An 18641-nucleotide genomic window follows, 5' to 3' on the forward strand; every position below is an offset into this window, starting at 1 on the left:
TGTTTACGGGTACAGTCACATGTGCGCTTTAACATGTTTACGGGTACAGTCACATGTGCGCTTTAACATGTTCACGGGTACAGTCACATGTGCGCTTTAACATGTGTCTCGGGTACAGTCACATGCGCTTTAACATGTTTACAGGTACAGTCACATGTGCGCTTTAACATGTTTACGGGTACAGTCACATGTGCGCTTTAACATGTTTACGGGTACAGTCACATGTGCGCTTTAACATGTTTACGGGTACAGTCACATGTGCGCTTTAACATGTTTACGGGTACAGTCACATGTGCGCTTTAACATGTTTACGGGTACAGTCACGTCACATGTGCGCTTTAACATGTTTACGGGTACAGTCACATGTGCGCTTTAACATGTTTACGGGTACAGTCACATGTGCGCTCTAGCATTAATGAACAGCTAAATCCATAATTATAAGGATGAGTTTACGTTATGCATTTGTATATAATGCTGCGTCTCACGAATAGACCAGATATATATCTGAACTGCTAAGTGTATATTATCATGCCAGACATAAAATTAGACATATATCTGACAGGTAGGTTCATAGTGCCATGGCAAAACATATTGGTGTATTGTGTTATGCTCAGATATATATGCAAGAGGTAGGTGTATAGTGTCATACATAGATATAAAATGACAGGTAGGTGTATAGTGTCATACATAGATATAAAATGACAGGTAGGTTCATAGTGTCATACATAGATATAAAATGACAGTTAGTTGTATAGTGTCATACATAGAAATAAAATGACAGGTAGGTGTATAGTGTCATACATAGAAATAAAATGACAGGTAGGTGTATAGTGTCATACATAGAAATAAAATGACAGGTAGGTGTAAAGTGTCATACATAGAAATAAAATGGCAGGTAGGTTCATAGTGTCATACATAGAAATAAAATGACAGGTAGGTGTATAGTGTCATACATAGAAATAAAATGACAGGTAGGTGTATAGTGTCATACATAGAAATAAAATGACAGGTAGGTGTTTAGTGTCATACATAGAAATAAAATGACAGGTAGGTGTAAAGTGTCATACATAGAAATAAAATGACAGGTAGGTGTATAGTGTCATACATAGAAATAAAATGACAGGTAGGTGTAAAGTGTCATACATAGAAATAAAATGGCAGACAGTGTAGGTGTATAGTGTCATACATAGAAATAAAATGACAGGTAGGTGTATAGTGTCATACATAGAAATAAAATGACAGGTAGGTGTTTAGTGTCATACATAGAAATAAAATGACAGGTAGGTGTAAAGTGTCATACATAGAAATAAAATGACAGGTAGGTGTATAGTGTCATACATAGAAATAAAATGACAGGTAGGTGTATACTGTCATCCCCAGACACAAAATAACAGGTAGGTGTAAAGCGCCATACACAGACATAAAAAAAGGTAGGTGTATAGTGCTTTGCCCAGATATTTATCTAACAGGTAGGTGCATACTGTCATCCCCAGACTCAAAATAACAGGTAGGTTTGTAGAGTCTTGCCCCCTGGATCACCAAACACAAGTGATGACACCGGTGTTTATGTAAAGTAATGTCCCTATTTTAATCTATCCTTAAAAAATAATTATCGCGAGGGAGTTACGTTCCCAAAGGTTTTCAGTGTACTTGTATGCAGTGTGCAGTGTGCAGTGTGCAGCACTTAATAGTTTGGCAACATGGAATACATCAAAGAGTGCAGTTGTCTTACTTCACGAAGTTTTCAAGGTCACACTACAGGTGCCCGTGACGGCACACTAATCTCACCTTGGAGGTCTTTCTCGGAGATCTGATCCATCTGTAAATGTATTATTTATGAGAACATACCTCCTTGTTTACACGGTTCGCCACATAGTGACGATAAGGTCATGTCTACAGAAATGTCGAAAAGTATCGAACTGCATTCCCGGATCTGCTTCTTAACACCACACGCCTGTCTTAAGCATTCCTAATCCAGCTTAACACATACATACATCAATGCTGCCAACGATTAACATTAGCGGAGACCATATACCGGTATATCGGTATATGGTCTCTGACATTAGTGATAAGAAAACGAAATGATGACTTGGAAGATCATTGTTTGGATGTTACGCAAGACAATGCCTTGTTTAAGGGAACCACCCACCTTGTGTTGAAGGATAAGAATTACGTGGCGACCGAGATGAGGCAACTGACAACTGGGAAAGATGATAATTTGTTTTGGAAACCCACTTCTCTCCACGTATGTTTGCCAGTGAACGTGGTGGTGGTCGATACCGCCTCCCCACAGAGACGAGGTAGTCAAGGACATAAGCAGGATTAAACTTTCATGAGCTCTTACTGTCACAGGTCCCGTTCATTCCAGAAACTAATTAATGCTCTCGACAGTTCTTAATTGTGTTGACATGGTCGCCCGGGATGGATATTTAAAAAATGGACTTCTACAAGTCATCACAAATTTCCAGATGTCTTTGTAGAACATATTATCTCTATATTTGAACACTTATATGAATCACCGTTAATTGATACTTTAAGAGACTTTTGTGTTCTGTTATTGGCAGTTATTATGTCCTATATCCCTTGATTAATTTCCAATCAATGATAGCATCACTTCTATCACGAAGCCGCAGTTCTCAATAATGGATTTGTGATACTGTTCTTGTATAACAAATCATTATGCCTTTTGAAACCTTATAACAGTATTTTACAAGTCAAAATACACCCACTGTCAATTGAAGCTATGTTATTTGCTATGCTAAGAACAGTGGTCATTTTGTGATCGTGGTCCTAATGCTGTTTTTGTTGTTGTCAAAACCACTGTAGATTAACGTGGTTGCGTCAACGTGGTGAACGTCTTACACCTGCATCATTGACATCAGCTTCCTCCTCCATGACGCTGACACGCTGGGACATCACTGACATGCTGTTTAAAGAGGCGGTAAACCCCACAAACTCACCCCACGACATTTACTTCTGTAGTATTTTAATCTAAAGACCCTTTGAATCATTAATCTTTAACATTAAGACCATGATAAGGAAACCGTGCATTTCATGCTAAATTTCCATCACTGTTATGTGTCATTTGATCAAAAGAATTGTTAATGATCTTCATCCTCAGAGATACACGTTCAAGGTATCGATATGTTCCTTAGGGAGATCATCCTTCTCAACAGATCCTATAAATATGTTTCATGAATAAAGCATGACTTTATCAGACCGTATTCAAAAGTACACCATCGACCTGATTAACAAACACCTGCTTTAGTTTCAGAGTCTGACAATATTGTATCTGTTTCACTGCTGATTATGATTCTCAACTCTCCGTGTCCTATCCATTTCTTGGTGCTGCAAGAACCACCGTTTCATGTCACTGAGCAGATCGATCCTCATCAGGCGGCGTCATGGACGACAGCATCAGCGTTTTGAGAGAAACGTGTACAGATCGATCACTCAGCTCATTATGAAATGACAGTTCGTTACGATAACAAAGCCTGCCACTTTACAAGCCAGCTTTGCGTTTTTTTCGCTACCTGACTCAAGAGAATATTCTATGTTCAATGTAATAGCTTCTTGCTGGCGTTACAATAGCGAGATTATTGTCATGTGATGCAAATATTGGATTTGGTTTTCTTTGCGGTAGCATATGTTTTCATTATTGCAGGATACTGCGTTCATCCGATTTATTGACATAGTTTTCATTTTAACCAGGCTTAGAAATGCCGGTGTTTAGTGTACCTGCTCACCTCTTTTGTAAAGCCGTATCAACCGAGAGTTATGTCCCTTATTAACATTTACATTCGGACTTGTCCTAATGGATAAATGTTGCTATGGTAACAATTAAGGAATATCCTCGACTATTTCCTTGTACCTTTACCTGCAATAAAGGGACCACTAATTACATTTCTAGCAGAGGAGGATTGCATGTAGTGTTCAACGCTGTTCCTTAATTCCCAGGGTCCCGTTGTACAAAACAACCTTAGCACTAAGACTACCTTAAGTCTATGCTAAGGTATCGGAGTTACGGCCACCTTAGCTCTAAGATCGCTTTGTACAACGGCACCCAGATCACAATACCTAAGTATATTGTTTGCTTGACCTCGATGATGAAGTAGACTTCAATAGATGGAGTTGATGGAGCCGGCTAACATATGTTACAGTTTGGGATTACAGATGCTCGTACTTTTGTTAGGTTGATTGTTTCATGCGATCGTTGCCATTTGATTTAATGAACCAAAGTATTCAGGCATGTTATCAAGGTTAGATCAGACTCCAACCCTTAAAAAAGATACCTTTAAAAAAAGTAGAGTGGTTTGGACTTTTACATTGGCCGAGGCCAATCGCCGTCATTCATTTTCCACGTTTCAATACCTTGTCTTGTGATGAAGTCGTATTTGGAGAGATGGACAGAGGCAAAGTAACTTTGTGAGTATAGAACCTGGTGTGCTTTAATCATTGTATGAATGTGAGCCTGTACATGACTGTCTGACTGACTGAGTTTGGTTTTACGCCGCGTTTAGCAATATTCCAGCAATATCACGGCGGGGGACACCAGAAATGGGCTTCACTCATTGTACCCATGTGGGGATTCGAACCCGGGTCTTTGGCGTGACGAGCAAACGCTTTAACCACTAGATTACCCCACCGCCCCGCCTGTACATGAATGTGGTGAGGATAGATAAGAGTCTCGGTCATCCAAGTCCTACCCCTCACTCATTGACTTAGCGACTCTGGCTTACACCTCCCATGACGACGTGGAACGGCAATACTAGTGGGCAACTGTAGTAGGCTCACTCCGTACGTATACACCAAAAAGATGTGCATTCAATATATTTCGTATTTCAGTGTGTGAAAATCAAACCTCCGTCTTATTTAACGTAACATTCTGTGAACTGGCGTAAATATTAAGAAAATCACTTGTTTAACAATGTCATTTCAATGTTTTAATGATACGTACTATTGTCTTCTGCCATTTTTATATGAATACGATAACATAAATAAATAGAACTCCATAACATTCTCCCAGTAATTCCACCCTTAACAGTATCATAGCGTGTGGAATACATGTGCAGGGAAACGGATACTGAGGTGGTAAAGTTGACGGGTATGACGCTGCCTGGCCAATGGCAAAGATAAAAGACACGAAACTTGTTTTCAAATCCATCCGCAGAAGATCCCGACACAGCTAAGGGACGCAGCTCTTCACAACCAGACAGCATGTTCAGGAGTCATGTGATTGTTTATGTGACATGTATTTTATGTGTCGAAATCTTCGTTAATTATGTAAATATATTTTTAGTATTGTTTTTAGTTATTTCTTACGTAAAGGACAGACCTAATCGGTACAAAAAAGAACATTTTATTTTACGCTAGATACACTAGTAGGGATATGTGTCTGTGCTATTCCAAATCATATTGTCATCCGCCATCTTGAGAAGTCCAGAATCCTCTTTATTTCCCAGTCATCATCTTCACAAACTCTGAAAGAGAAGCTAATTCAGTGAGTGAGTGAGTTATGCTGATAACACGTAGTCAAGCATCTTTGCTGCCAAATCTCAAGTCTGAAGAAATGTTGTGTTATGTCCCAAAAATCTTCACATGATAGGAAATGATTCGAAAAACCTTTGAAAATATATATCATGTGTCTTTCCTTCAGAAGTAACATATCATCTCAGTTTAAAATCTGAACACTGAAAGTGGCAGTCAGTGCTTATCACTGAGACAATGGTCCCGGCCTGGCACGCTGGGGCAAATTGTGCTGTAAGGCAAAAACATGCCTAGTGACAATAAGTGGTTGTTAAACCGAGAGTAAAGCTTACTATGCAGAACTATGGATTATTTTTTTAAATATAAAATGCTAAAGTATAAAACATAACTAATATTCAACTGTACTAATAATTAATATTCTAACTAGTATTATATTCCTCTTGTTAAATATAAATGTACAAGTAAATAAATGGTAACAATGTCACACACCTTACGACTTTTTAATAGCTAATAATAATCTACCTTATATTAATTAACAGCTATATGTACACATATGTTAGTCTGCCACATAAGAGACGATGTGAGTGAGTATGGTTTTACGCCGCTTTTATAAATATTCCAGCAATATCATGGCATGGGACACCAGCAATGGGCTTCACACATTGTACCCATGTGGGGACTCGAACCCGGGTCTATGGCGTGACGTGCGATCGCTTTAACCATTCGGCCCAGAGATGATGTGAACACAAAACATCCTCAAGCAAGGAATGCAACTGGCCGTAACATCATTGGACATATGTGAGTGAGTGAGTTAGTTAGTTGCCCATCATAGGCTACAATCCAAACAGCATCAACCACAACAGCCACACCACCAACATACATCCATAACTGACCACTCACCGTCGTAATTGACCTGCCCATCACCGTCCCCATCCGCTTCTCTCATCATCTCCTCCACCTCATCATCTGTCAACTTCTCTCCCAGATTCGTCATGACGTGTCTCAACTCCTTAGCGCTGATGAACCCATCCCCATCCTTGTCAAAAACCAGGAATGCTTCTCTCAGCTCGTCCGTACTGTCGGCACCTTGCAACTTCTTCGACATCATCGTCAGGAATTCAGGGAAGTCGATGATGCCGTTACCTGATTTAAAAATGAAAATAACTAAAAACTACAAATTCAAAATATTTTTAAAACTCTACAACCATTATGTTCCATCTCTCTGAGTTCCAATATTGTTTTCACAGAAAATATTTGAGACAAGTGAATTAATACCAAGTGGAATTAAAAGATGTTTTCTTTTTAAATTTCATGAAGGTTCATCTATTTAAAAACATTTGATTTTTCAACTTTTTTTCCATCTTCAGTGACTAAAATGATTGCCAATTCCCTGTTCTCACTTATGACGTTATTTTTTTCTTTCTCATGCGAACGACTGACTTTGACTTTGTGACGGTGCCACCTTTGGTTGAGGATACGCTTATCATATCGCAAATACGATTTACCATTACAATCTTATATGATTTACTGGCACATACATATTACACAGTCGGACACCTAGAGTGGACTTTGCTTTCAAGAACCTGAAATCAGACATTACTTACCATCAGCATCAACTTCGTTGATCATGTCTTGCAACTCTGCCTCTGTTGGGTTCTGACCTAGTGACCTCATGACGGTTCCCAACTCTTTGGTTGTGATGGTGCCATCACCGTCTTTGTCAAAGAGACAGAATGCCTCTTTGAATTCTAAAAGGAAATTCAATCGGGAATGTGCGTTATTGCAAGTGGGATATGAATTGTGTCAGTGCCCTTTGGTGTATGTATGTATGTATGTATGTATGTAGTATGCATGTATGCATGTATGTATGCATGCAGTATGCATATATGTATGTATGTAGTATGCATGCATGCATGTATGTATGTAGTATGCATGTATGCATGTTATGTATGTTATATGTGCGTGCGTGGTCTTCATTGTCAGTATAGTGTTTCGTGTACACACACACCACACACACACACCGTACATACCTACATACATACCTACATGCATGCATGCATAGGTATGGTGTGTGCGTGGCTGTGTGCATGGGTGTGTGGATATATGTGTCTTTGTAAGTAAATGTCTGCGTCTGGGTGACACAGTGTATGTCTGTCTGTGTCTGTCTGTGCCTGTCTGCGTGTGAACACATGTGTGCATATATCTGAATATGTGTAATTGTCATTTGAGAAGCTTTGAAAACACGTATGACATGCCACATCATATTATTTATAAATACATCTATAAATGAATAATTAAAACAAAGATGAAGCCATTAAGTACTCCTGTTTTATGTGTTAATAAATGAACAAGGCCACATCAACCAATCTGGAAAAATACACTTGCAATACATTACATTTCATATCAACGAAATATTATATAACAATAACCTGTATAAAAAATCAAACTTAAGACCATATCTCCATAACATTAAAACGCTGGCTCCATGTATAAACTGTCATATGACTGCTATTACACAGGCCTCGTAACCGCTCAGTACTCCTCGTAAACAATGTTTATCTATCCCAAATTCTGTCCGAGTAAAACGCCATTTACGTAAATATGAGTCAACTATATTCATCTTAAATGCATCAACAAAGAGTTGAAACAGCCTATAAAACTTGTCAACTGCTACATGCCAACATTACAGAGATGCTAATGGTCATACTACCATCGCGACAAACAATGTCAAGAGACTCATTGCCAACGCAATACTTCTATTAACGTTTACATTAATAACAACAATTGCAGAACGTGTTGGTAGTTTACCCTGTCAAACCGCTACCTGGACATACCCTGGTACAAACAGCTGGCACAGCTCGTGTTCCACGCCCTCCTCTCTATGAGGAAACTCATGTTGAAGTATTGTGACCTAAATAGTCCATAAGGATGGGACCAGGGCTCGGTAAAATGTTAGATGAAATCCAGACGTGATTGAAATTAATATCTGTGTGTATTTAAGTGCCTGTCCCTGAACCAGTTTCATAAATAACTCCAATGTCACATAGATACGTTGGGTTGAGACGTATCGCCATGTTGCCCCCTGAGTAAATTAAAGTGAGATAAACATGGGAATATAAATCTTGACTAAGTAGGGGGAGAAGTATCCAATATAATGGTAGTTTCGCAGTCGAATCCCAGATTTTTCTGGTGATTTTTTATACTTGTTTTTGGTCAACACTGTGTCGCGCCTGCGACCTGCATCACATATACTGTCATGACCAAGGTGGAATACTGTCCACTCACTCACTCACTCACTCACTCACTCACTCACTCACTCACTCACTCACTCACTCACTCACTCACTCACTCACTCACTCAACCACTCAACCACTCACTCAACCACTCAACCACTCACTCAACCACTCACTCACCTCACTCAACCTGCCCCACCCATCCACTCACCTATCCGTCTCACCCACTCACCCACCAGAAATCCATGTCGTTCTTTATAAGAAAATTTTAAACAAAAGATTTATAAAGTAATAACAAAATTAACAATGAAACTAACGGGATCGGGTGGTCAGGTTCGCTGAGACATGTCATCGTATCCCGTTGCGTAGATCGATGCTCATGATGTTGATCACCTGAATGTAAGTCCTGCATCACATAAACTGACATGTCATTGCAAAAGTGAAATACTGCTCACTCACTCACTCAATCACTCACACACTAACCTCACTCAACCCACCCACCCATCCACTCACCCATCCGGTCACCCACTCACCCACCCATCCACTCACTCATTAACTCACTCACTCTGACACAAAACACATGCATATTACAGAGACACAATGACGTATTATGCAGCACTGACTCTTCAACATTCCACAACCACTGACGTGAGCACAGTTGTCATATCCCAGGGATATATCATTAACAAGGAAAGTAATAAATCAACGATAGTACAAAGAACCTAGCCGTGAACTCCACATCTGTATTACCTTCCACAGCATTGTGTCTACTTTATGGTGTATTGGTGTAATAAGCTCTTGCCATATCACATTTCCAATAATGTATAATCCCAAGTGTGCTACATTCCAAGCTTGTAAACAGTATTGTGTGTAGGTCCAACCTGTGCGGACCTATCACGTTCCCCGCCTTGAACTCATTTGTAACCGATAGCGAGATTTATTAAGAACTGTAAAGTCATGAAAGCTTTTACTAGTCATAGAATGGAAAATCAGCCACTTCATTGACATTTTACATCACATTATTCATCTGCGTCATCCCATTGCCCTTGTTAGCTGTGTTTACCTATGAACTGGTTTTGTCCTCTCTCACGGGCACACAAATCTACTACCATACCTTGTCTGTCTTTCTACCAACCTCTCTCACTGATTACTGTCGGATACCAAATGTGAGGTAGTGTATACCCACTACCTGCTCATATATACCTATCATCACATCCTATATACCCACCATCACATCCTGTATACCACCATCACATCATATATACCCACCATCACATCCTCTATACTTACCATCACATCCTATATACCCACTATCACATCCTATATACCTATCATCACATCCTATATACCCACCATCACATCCTATATAACTACCATCATATCCTATATACCCACCATCACATCCTACATACCACCATCACATCCTATATACCACCATCACATCCTGTATACCACCATCATATCCTAAATACCATCATCACATCCTATATACCACCTTCATATCCTAAATACCATCATCACATCCTATATACCACCATCACATCCTATATACCACCATCACATCCTATATACCAACATCACAACCTATATACCAACATCACATCCTATATACTTATCACCACATCCTATATACCCACCATCACATCCTATATACCTACCATCACATCCTATATACCTACCATCACGTCCTTTATACCACCATCACAACCTATATACCTGCCATCGCATCCTATATACCACCATCACATCCTATATACCACCATCACATCCTATATTCCTACCATCACATCCTATATACCCACAGCTACAGGTACTGTCAGTTCTCGAATACTTACTATGGGATCGTATACACGTATACCTTTTATTTACAATTCATGTACTTACCTCTTGCTGTTTACACCTCCCATCAAATCATATACATCTACTGTCAGATTAATCACCTACTGTCAGCTCTTGTATGCCTTCTATGGGGTGGTATATAGTTGTATACAATCGCTATTAGCACATCTTCTATACCGACCACCAGATCCTATTAACCTTCTACCTGCTCTTGAATACCTACCAACAACTCTCGGGCCTGGGATGAGGTCGTACATGCCTATAATCAGATCTTATATACCTATTTGCAGCTGTTGTATGCCTATTACAAGCTCTCATATACCAACTCTCAGGTCAAGTATAAATCAAAATAAGTTATCACGTCATGACGAAGGTCTGGGTTCGATTCCCAATATGGGTACAACGCGTGAAGCTCATTTCTGGTGTTCCAAGAATATTGCTAAAGGCGGTGTAAAACAACACCCACTCTCCACCCGGTCCTGTTCAGTTAGATCAAGTTACGATATATATGTACCTGCTATCTGATCTTCTGTGAGTTGGGATCCTTCCGGCGCACACTGCTGTTCTTCTGCCTGCAGACAAAACGGCACCACGATGATGTTGAACGTGTTTGGCTGCTTCAGAAGAAGGCTTTTGAAATTTGGCGTATATTTTTGTTTAGATTTTTACACATTAAAATCAATATTGTTAAAGGACGAACCCAATGGTCAAGCGGTTCTTTTCTCTTCAGCTTGTATGTTTTCTTAATGGTCATACCATGTATAGATGTATACCAATGCTGATAATTATTATTCGTCTTGGTATGGGGATCGCCGCCATATAGCTGGAATATTTCTGACTGTGGCGTCAAACAACAAGCAAACAATTCTTAGTATGGGGCGACAATAATTACGAACATTGGTATGTTTGGTATGTGCATGGTTCCAGACTATTTTTGACAATTAAAATGATTTTTCTAAAACACACCATTTACTACGAATCGGGGACAATGGGGGGTAGCCAAGTGGTTAAAGCGTTCGCTCGTCACGTCTAAGGCCCGTTTTCGATTCCCCACATGGGCACAATGTCTATGGCATTTTTCTGGTGTCCCCGCCGTGATGCTGCTGGAATATTGCTGAAAGGGGCGTAAAACCATAACTCACTCACTCACTCAATGCGAAAGTTATAGCCATAAAGCAATGTCGTTATCTGAAATTGTATGCCCGGTGTTCGCTTGTTGAATAATCTACTGATACGTTCTCATCTTTTTTAATATCACAAAGCTAAAGATCTGATTCTAACCAAACGCAATAAAACACCTTTTGGGAGATATTACCAACACGCTAGGATATCACTGAATGCGGCGTAAAACCACAAACAACTTTAGCCAACAAATCTCCTTCTCAGTGATATGTTCTCGATCTTCCTAAATCCCTGAATGAGTACAACGGCATCTCCATAACGCTCCTTCACTCATCTGACATACCCTCCGCTTTGTTTAATGACGCAACGTCATCGCACCCTTAGGCCCCAAACGATCCTGGTAAGGAGCCATAATAGAAGCAGGTCGGAGTAGGTACAAACTTGCTCATGACACTCAGAACAAGATGCTCTGGACAAGAATCGTTTCGAGACTATGTCGATGTTATTCATTATTTTCACTTGTGCCGTTAGCTCCCGATCGGATGACATGCCTTTGCATGTGTTTGTGACCGAAGCCAATAGGGATACAGGCTACGCTTACCCTTTTGCCTAAATCTATATCATCATGCATAGCAGTAAGAGCGACATAACTCTTTCAGCATCCATAAGAAATCTCGAGTCGATTGTACAATTCCGGTGAGTATGTGTTTATTATCATTTTCAAATAGGGATGAGACCATTGTTCGTGACAATCTGTCCATCAGTAGCTCATGATGTAGTCGGAATCGTACAATGGACTTTGCTTTTAGTCAAAATTTCATTTGGTCATGGAAATGATTGTGTCTCTTATGATTAAAACTTTGAACACTTTATATACTTTCATCGCTATCATGGGTTTTGTGAACGTGAAAAAAAATTGAAATAAAAGCGAGAAAACTCTTTCCGCGTCCACAAAAATCATTTGGAACATTAACATTGCCTTGGCATTGCTGATTCAAAGTGTCGTAACTCGGTGTATCAATTTATATGAAATTGAAAGTCATATATGCCTTTTAACATTTATTCGTCTATTCGTGCTCTTCTATTCAATGACCATTTCTGGTGTCCCCCGCCGTGATGTTGCTGGAATATTGCTAAAAGCGGCGTAAAACCAAACTCAGTCAGTCAGTCTATTCAATGACAACAAAATGACACCTCCAGATCTTTCAGCTCAGCAGGTACACAGGGTAAAAATGATCAACAGCAATACATGTTCAGATTCTTTACATGTTGGAAACTTTACTTTTGAATGTCTTTCAAATATGTATTGGTTAAATGTATGAACCATGCACGGAACATTCCAGATAACAATTTACTCAGAGCAACCGATTGTAAGCGGTTATCCTTTCAAGAATGGTCGCTTACATAGAGGAACATAAAAATCATACTTACCATTTTAAACTACAGCATGAAACGATTATCCTAATGAGAAAACGATTACCTACTGTGGTCTTTTCTAGACCGCGCACCTACTGAAAGGTAACAGACATGATCATAAAGCGAGTATGGTGTGCTTGCATTGTCACGGGTGCATTTAAACTGCTTGACAACTAGTCGCATTGCGGAAAGTCATGAAAGCAAGTGGAGAATTGCTTTCGTCAATAGCGGTAGAAATTGACAAGCCGACTCGGTGTCTATGGGTATGTAAATCTGACATATTGTTCCGGATTACTAGAAGGGGCATGAACAATGGCGTTCTCATATAGGTTTTAGGTTGGAAATGTCAACCCACCTAGAGATCCAGTGTCACAAAGACCGGAATGCCAACGCTGAATGGTTAACAGAATAACTTACTTGATATACTCGTTATTAGGAATTAGACTTAGTTGAGATGTGGTGCTGGTTGGGTATGATGTTAATTTCAGGTGAGAAGACATGTGTTTGCCAGAAAGACTGCTTGGGGAAATGTTTAATGTCAATGCGAAACAGAAGAAATAAAGTAATATTGACGGAACAAAATCTGAATGTGATTTGAACGACAAATACAGAACTCAATGTCATTCTTTAAAAAAAAAAATTAAAGAAAAGTTTTAAAAAGTAATAACAAAATTAACATTGAAACTAACGGGATCGGGTGGTCAGGTTCGCTGAGTTGGTTGACACATGTGATCGTATCCCAACTGCGTAGATCGATGCTCATGATGTTGATCACTGGATTGTCTGGTCCGGGCTCGATTCACCTGAATGTAAGTCCTGCATCACATAATCTGACACGTCCTGGCAAAAGTGAAATACTGTTCAAAGGCTCACTCACTCACCCATACACTCAAAGCCACTCACTCACCCATACACTCAAACCCACTCACTCACCCACCAACCCACCCACTCACTCACCCATACACTCAAACCCACTCACTCACTCACCCACTCACTCACTCTATTTTGCCTTGCAGTCAAAAAGGAATCCGGGTTTTTTTTCAGACATTCTAGACAGAATATTCTCCGACGTCGACATCTTTAATTTGAAGATTATATTGAGTAAACATGAAATATAAAAAAAAATGAAAACAGTTGCAAATGCATGATGATTTATTCAACAATGTTACAGATAACCACTCACAAGGGTTTCTCAAACACAGATATCACGGGGTTCTGTTAGATCTACTGATCTATCTGTGTTAAGACTATATATTTTGTTTATGTGGTATGGCCATTTAGGTTGTGCTAAAATTATTTTAAACAAAAAACTAACAGTGTTCTGTTGTGCAACATTTAATAGAAGAGAAAGAAGACGTGACAAAGACGAAGGCATATATTCTTAGTGCTACATAAATTCCACATATGTGCTGAAATGTCAAAGATAAATATCTCAGTAAGCAATTTACAAAAATAAAAAGAACATGCTCAGCAATAAATATCATGTCAGTATGAAAACTCCACATGTGTTTCAAAATCGGGAAACCGGAAAAATGAGTATCATAATATATAAATATATTTACATCAATACTCTCTATATTTAAAATGAAACATTTTCTAAGAAAATGTATGGTACATAATGATCGTAATGAAAATGACAACGTACATAACAAACAATCTCGCAGGTGACTTCTCATTTCGCTGACTTGATGTTGCCAAATGAGAGTGATCTCCCCTCATGCCCAACTGAGAGTGATCTCCCCTCATGTCCATCCTGTCGGTTCCAAAGGTTGCGCTTGTTGTGAGACATAGCATCAACAACATTGTGATACTGTCACACACACACACACTCCATTGCTCACATACATAACTCAATACGCCCAAGTGTTTGTTTTATCACAGATGATGACGAATGTCCAGCCATAAGTCCAAATAAGCACGAACTGGTTTTGTGATAGGGATGGGTCCATATCTGTGTATCGTCTACATAGGTTGCAGGAGGGACTGGTTTTGTTGTTCGCAGCCGGATGCCAACATCTTGCTGAATTCTATTGACAAAAAGTATAACATATACAGTGAGACCCCGGATATCCGACACATTCGTTTTTACGTAAATCGTCCGGATAACTGAATATCCGGATATCTGGATTTCTGTCATCCAGGCTGACCGTATATTACAGTCTATAAGCCGAATTTTGAGTATAAAAAAAGCAGTGTGTAGAATGGGGTCGGCTTATCTATGAGTTACGCTTTCGTCAAACTTTTTCCAGGGGAAACTTCACGTGAACAAACAACAGAAGACAAATTTGTCAGTAAAGACGTCAAATTTGCAATTAAATGTCACTAGACAAGATTAATTACGTTTTAAGTGCTAAGTTGTTTTTGCTGGGCATTGTATTATTTGCAGGGATTAAGCTTAAGATTACCGTGTGTATTTGTGCCGGAAATAGCAATCAGCTGTGCACACGTTTCCCGGTGATCAAGTTCAAACATGCACAATAATATAGTAGGTGTTTGAACGGTAGCGAGCATACACTTCTGGGTTAAAATCACTTCCAAAACAGCATGGTCGTTTTGATTTGCCAACTACAATTCACTCTGTGTCAGACAGGCCTACTAATCACCACCAATACACTGCTGATCATTATTCCGGAATAGCTGAACTTGTTTCGTGTCAAAACACGTGGGACACTCGCGCTTCACTTCACACGGTCAGCGGAAGATCAAAGCTTCGTGCGGATAAGTTTTGTTTTGACTTAACCGGTTGGTTTGTAAAATTTACCGTCCGGGAACGGAAACCGCATATCCGTTATAGACAGTCACTTTTATAAAGTAAAACAGAAACACATGTTGTATCTTTGGTTTAGTGTCTTTCTTAATAAATATTTTCATAAATAATTCTATTTGTCGTGGACAGTAAGCTATCTCAAATCCACGAAGGCTGAATATAACGGCCATTTTGTATTTTCAGAAGTTACTGCAAATATGGTTTTATCATCATGTACATCTTTCTTTTCTATACTTTCGAGTTATAAATATTTGTACTTGAAAAATCAACAATGGATTCTCTGTACTTCTACGCAGTCGTATTTCAAATGGTTCATTACCAAAACGTCGACCTTCTAAAGCGTGTCAAAACAAAAAGGTGCCGACAGTCTCCACGCACCACCGACTGGATACAATGGGATTAAAATGTTGTTAAAGTCATACGGGTTATACAGAAATCAGAAACGACAAAAAAAACAGATTCAACATTTAGTCATTTATGAACAGTAAAGCACTAAATTGTAAATCGAATTATACATTTACCAATACACTTCATGAACAAATTTCAGCGAAATCAGCATTTGTACACTTCATGTATAAAATTGATTTTGATACAGATAATTTGATCAAAAATAAGTCCAAAATATTTATACACAATAACAGTTTTTCCTTAGGTTAAACTAACTGGTTAAAATATCCAATTGGGACGTTCCTACGTATATATGGGTGTTGCCCTAATAAATGTCGAGTCCAGTGTCTGACAATTGGGATCTCTAACTAATAGGATGTCTAACTATTGGGAGTAAATCCTGCCGTGCCATCCCTCATTTCAAATTGCGCCCGAATTTATAATTATAATGATATATTAAATCTACATTATATGTGTTTAAAAGAATATAAATAAAATAATTATATTATTACGCACCTGAATATTCATTTCAGTCGACTCATGGCTGTGCGCTGATGGCTGTTTCGCAAGAAACAGCCATTGATCGTAGAAACAGTCGGCTTAATTCTTTTTGGGGAAGTAAGAAAAAGAAAGAAGCATTTCTAAGAAACCCAACCTCCTGTCTTTCTCTTGCTTATTCTGTACATATATCTCCCCATACACAGGTATCTACCGCCCCAAGAAGTAGGACTGACTGACTCACTGAGGTTGGTTTTACGCCGCTTTCAGCAATATTCCAGCAACATCACGGCGGGGGACACCAGAAATGGGCTTCACACATTGTACCCATGTGGGGATTCGAACCCGGGTCTTCGGCGTGACGAGCCAACGCTTTAACCACTAGGCTACCCCACCTACCCCCAAGACGTAGGAAGAAAGCAGTGATCAAGCTGTGCATTTGCCATGATGGAAATGATGTTTGAGATGTCATGCTGCCTTATATGTGTGATATGATTGAATTTATTAGTGGCATTGAGTGAACTCACTAAATAATAATATTCCAGTAGGTGAACAGATCTCATACTTAAATTGGTGATCACTTTTCGCACCTGAGTTCAAATTTGGGTGACACCCAGACTTTAATCCCTTGAAACAACAACGCTAAAACAACATATCACATCGAAGGATTTTTACCCTCAACCTTAGGGGTCGACGTTTCGGTAAGACACCTTTCAAATATAATCTCGGTGGATTTCCGGTACATTTTCCGGTACATCAATCATGTGATTGTCCGGTTTGTTTACAAGCCGTCGTCGCGGTGTCAGCCCGATCTGTCGACAAATGAAAAATAGGTTGTTGCTAACCGTCGACAAAACCAAAAACTCGGAGTGTCGACATCGCGCAGAAGTACTGCTGTTCGGCGTCATGCAAAATATACTTCCATTTTTTAGGCAAAGGTTGTGAATGGCGGGTGCTATGGGAGGACAGGACATGTTTACCCTTTCAGCGAACACCTGGTGTCATCACTTACAAACAAAACCCAAACAAACAAACAATTACTTTCATGTTGACCGTTATATATCTAAGTTCGCGTAAAACGGAATGTGGGGAACATCTTTGCAAAGAAGATAAAGCTCTTCTACTATGGAAGTTTGGGCGGCGTCAATTGCCTACACGATCTGTTGTCTGATGGACACACGGTGTTGTCTCGACTGCCCGTATGACCACGATGTTGTTCTACCTGTTATCAAACAGCCTTTGGTTCCCCTCATCTGTCATCTGACCCACCTGTCTCTCTTTGATGTCACCGACATTGATGAACTGATTTATGACCTCATGTAGATTGTTTCTTTGTCTTTACAGGTGACTTTTAGCAAATTAAGGTATTTTCTTATCTCGCCTACATACCTGCACGCTCTCGTGATATTTGTTTTAAATAAAACTCTTTTTTAAACATAAATATATTTTCAAACAGTCTACTGTTTGGCTTTGTAATCTTATTGGCTTCGTGATTATATTGTTGGCTACGTAATTATATTGTTATCTTTGTACATTCTCCCTCCTTGCATTGTGTAAACATGTTTTATCTCTATATATTCACTCTTTGTACTGACTCAGTATTCACCTGATGAAGGAGTACGAATTAGCTCTAAAACGTCGTGTAAAGAATAAAAAGAAGTTGTTATCCATAAAAGTGTCATGTATTCAAGTCTACTTATATTTCACATAGTATCCAATGGTTCAGCTGTATTTGTCAACATCCGTATAGCAATATATATGTCTCAAAATGTTCTATTCTGCATTTCGGTCTCAGCATAAAACTACTGTACTCCCATACTCGCTTCTCTCACAGATCCCATATACATAACGTTGTTTAACACCGGGTGTTCCCAGCTACATGACGGCGGTCT

The 18641-nt window shown here is 39.3% G+C and overlaps 1 protein-coding gene across 1 annotated transcript in view; it reads right to left on the reverse strand.

The window, feature by feature from the left end:
* The window catches only part of LOC124289793, a 31002-nt gene that overhangs the window by 6743 nt on the left and 5618 nt on the right, over positions 1-18641 (reverse strand). The window contains exons 5-11 of the mRNA XM_046726459.1: positions 15064-15124; positions 11074-11189; positions 7092-7235; positions 6388-6630; positions 5460-5480; positions 2150-2283; positions 1789-1819 (exon numbers count right to left, since the gene is read on the reverse strand). Of these exons, the coding sequence (XP_046582415.1) occupies positions 1789-1819; positions 2150-2283; positions 5460-5480; positions 6388-6630; positions 7092-7235; positions 11074-11189; positions 15064-15124 (750 nt within the window). The remainder of the gene's footprint in view (positions 1-1788; positions 1820-2149; positions 2284-5459; positions 5481-6387; positions 6631-7091; positions 7236-11073; positions 11190-15063; positions 15125-18641) is intronic.

The sequence above is a fragment of the Haliotis rubra genome, unplaced genomic scaffold (genome assembly GCF_003918875.1).
Source record: "Haliotis rubra isolate DU_JTF1 unplaced genomic scaffold, ASM391887v1 Scf45, whole genome shotgun sequence".
Classification (NCBI taxonomy): domain Eukaryota; kingdom Metazoa; phylum Mollusca; class Gastropoda; order Lepetellida; family Haliotidae; genus Haliotis; species Haliotis rubra.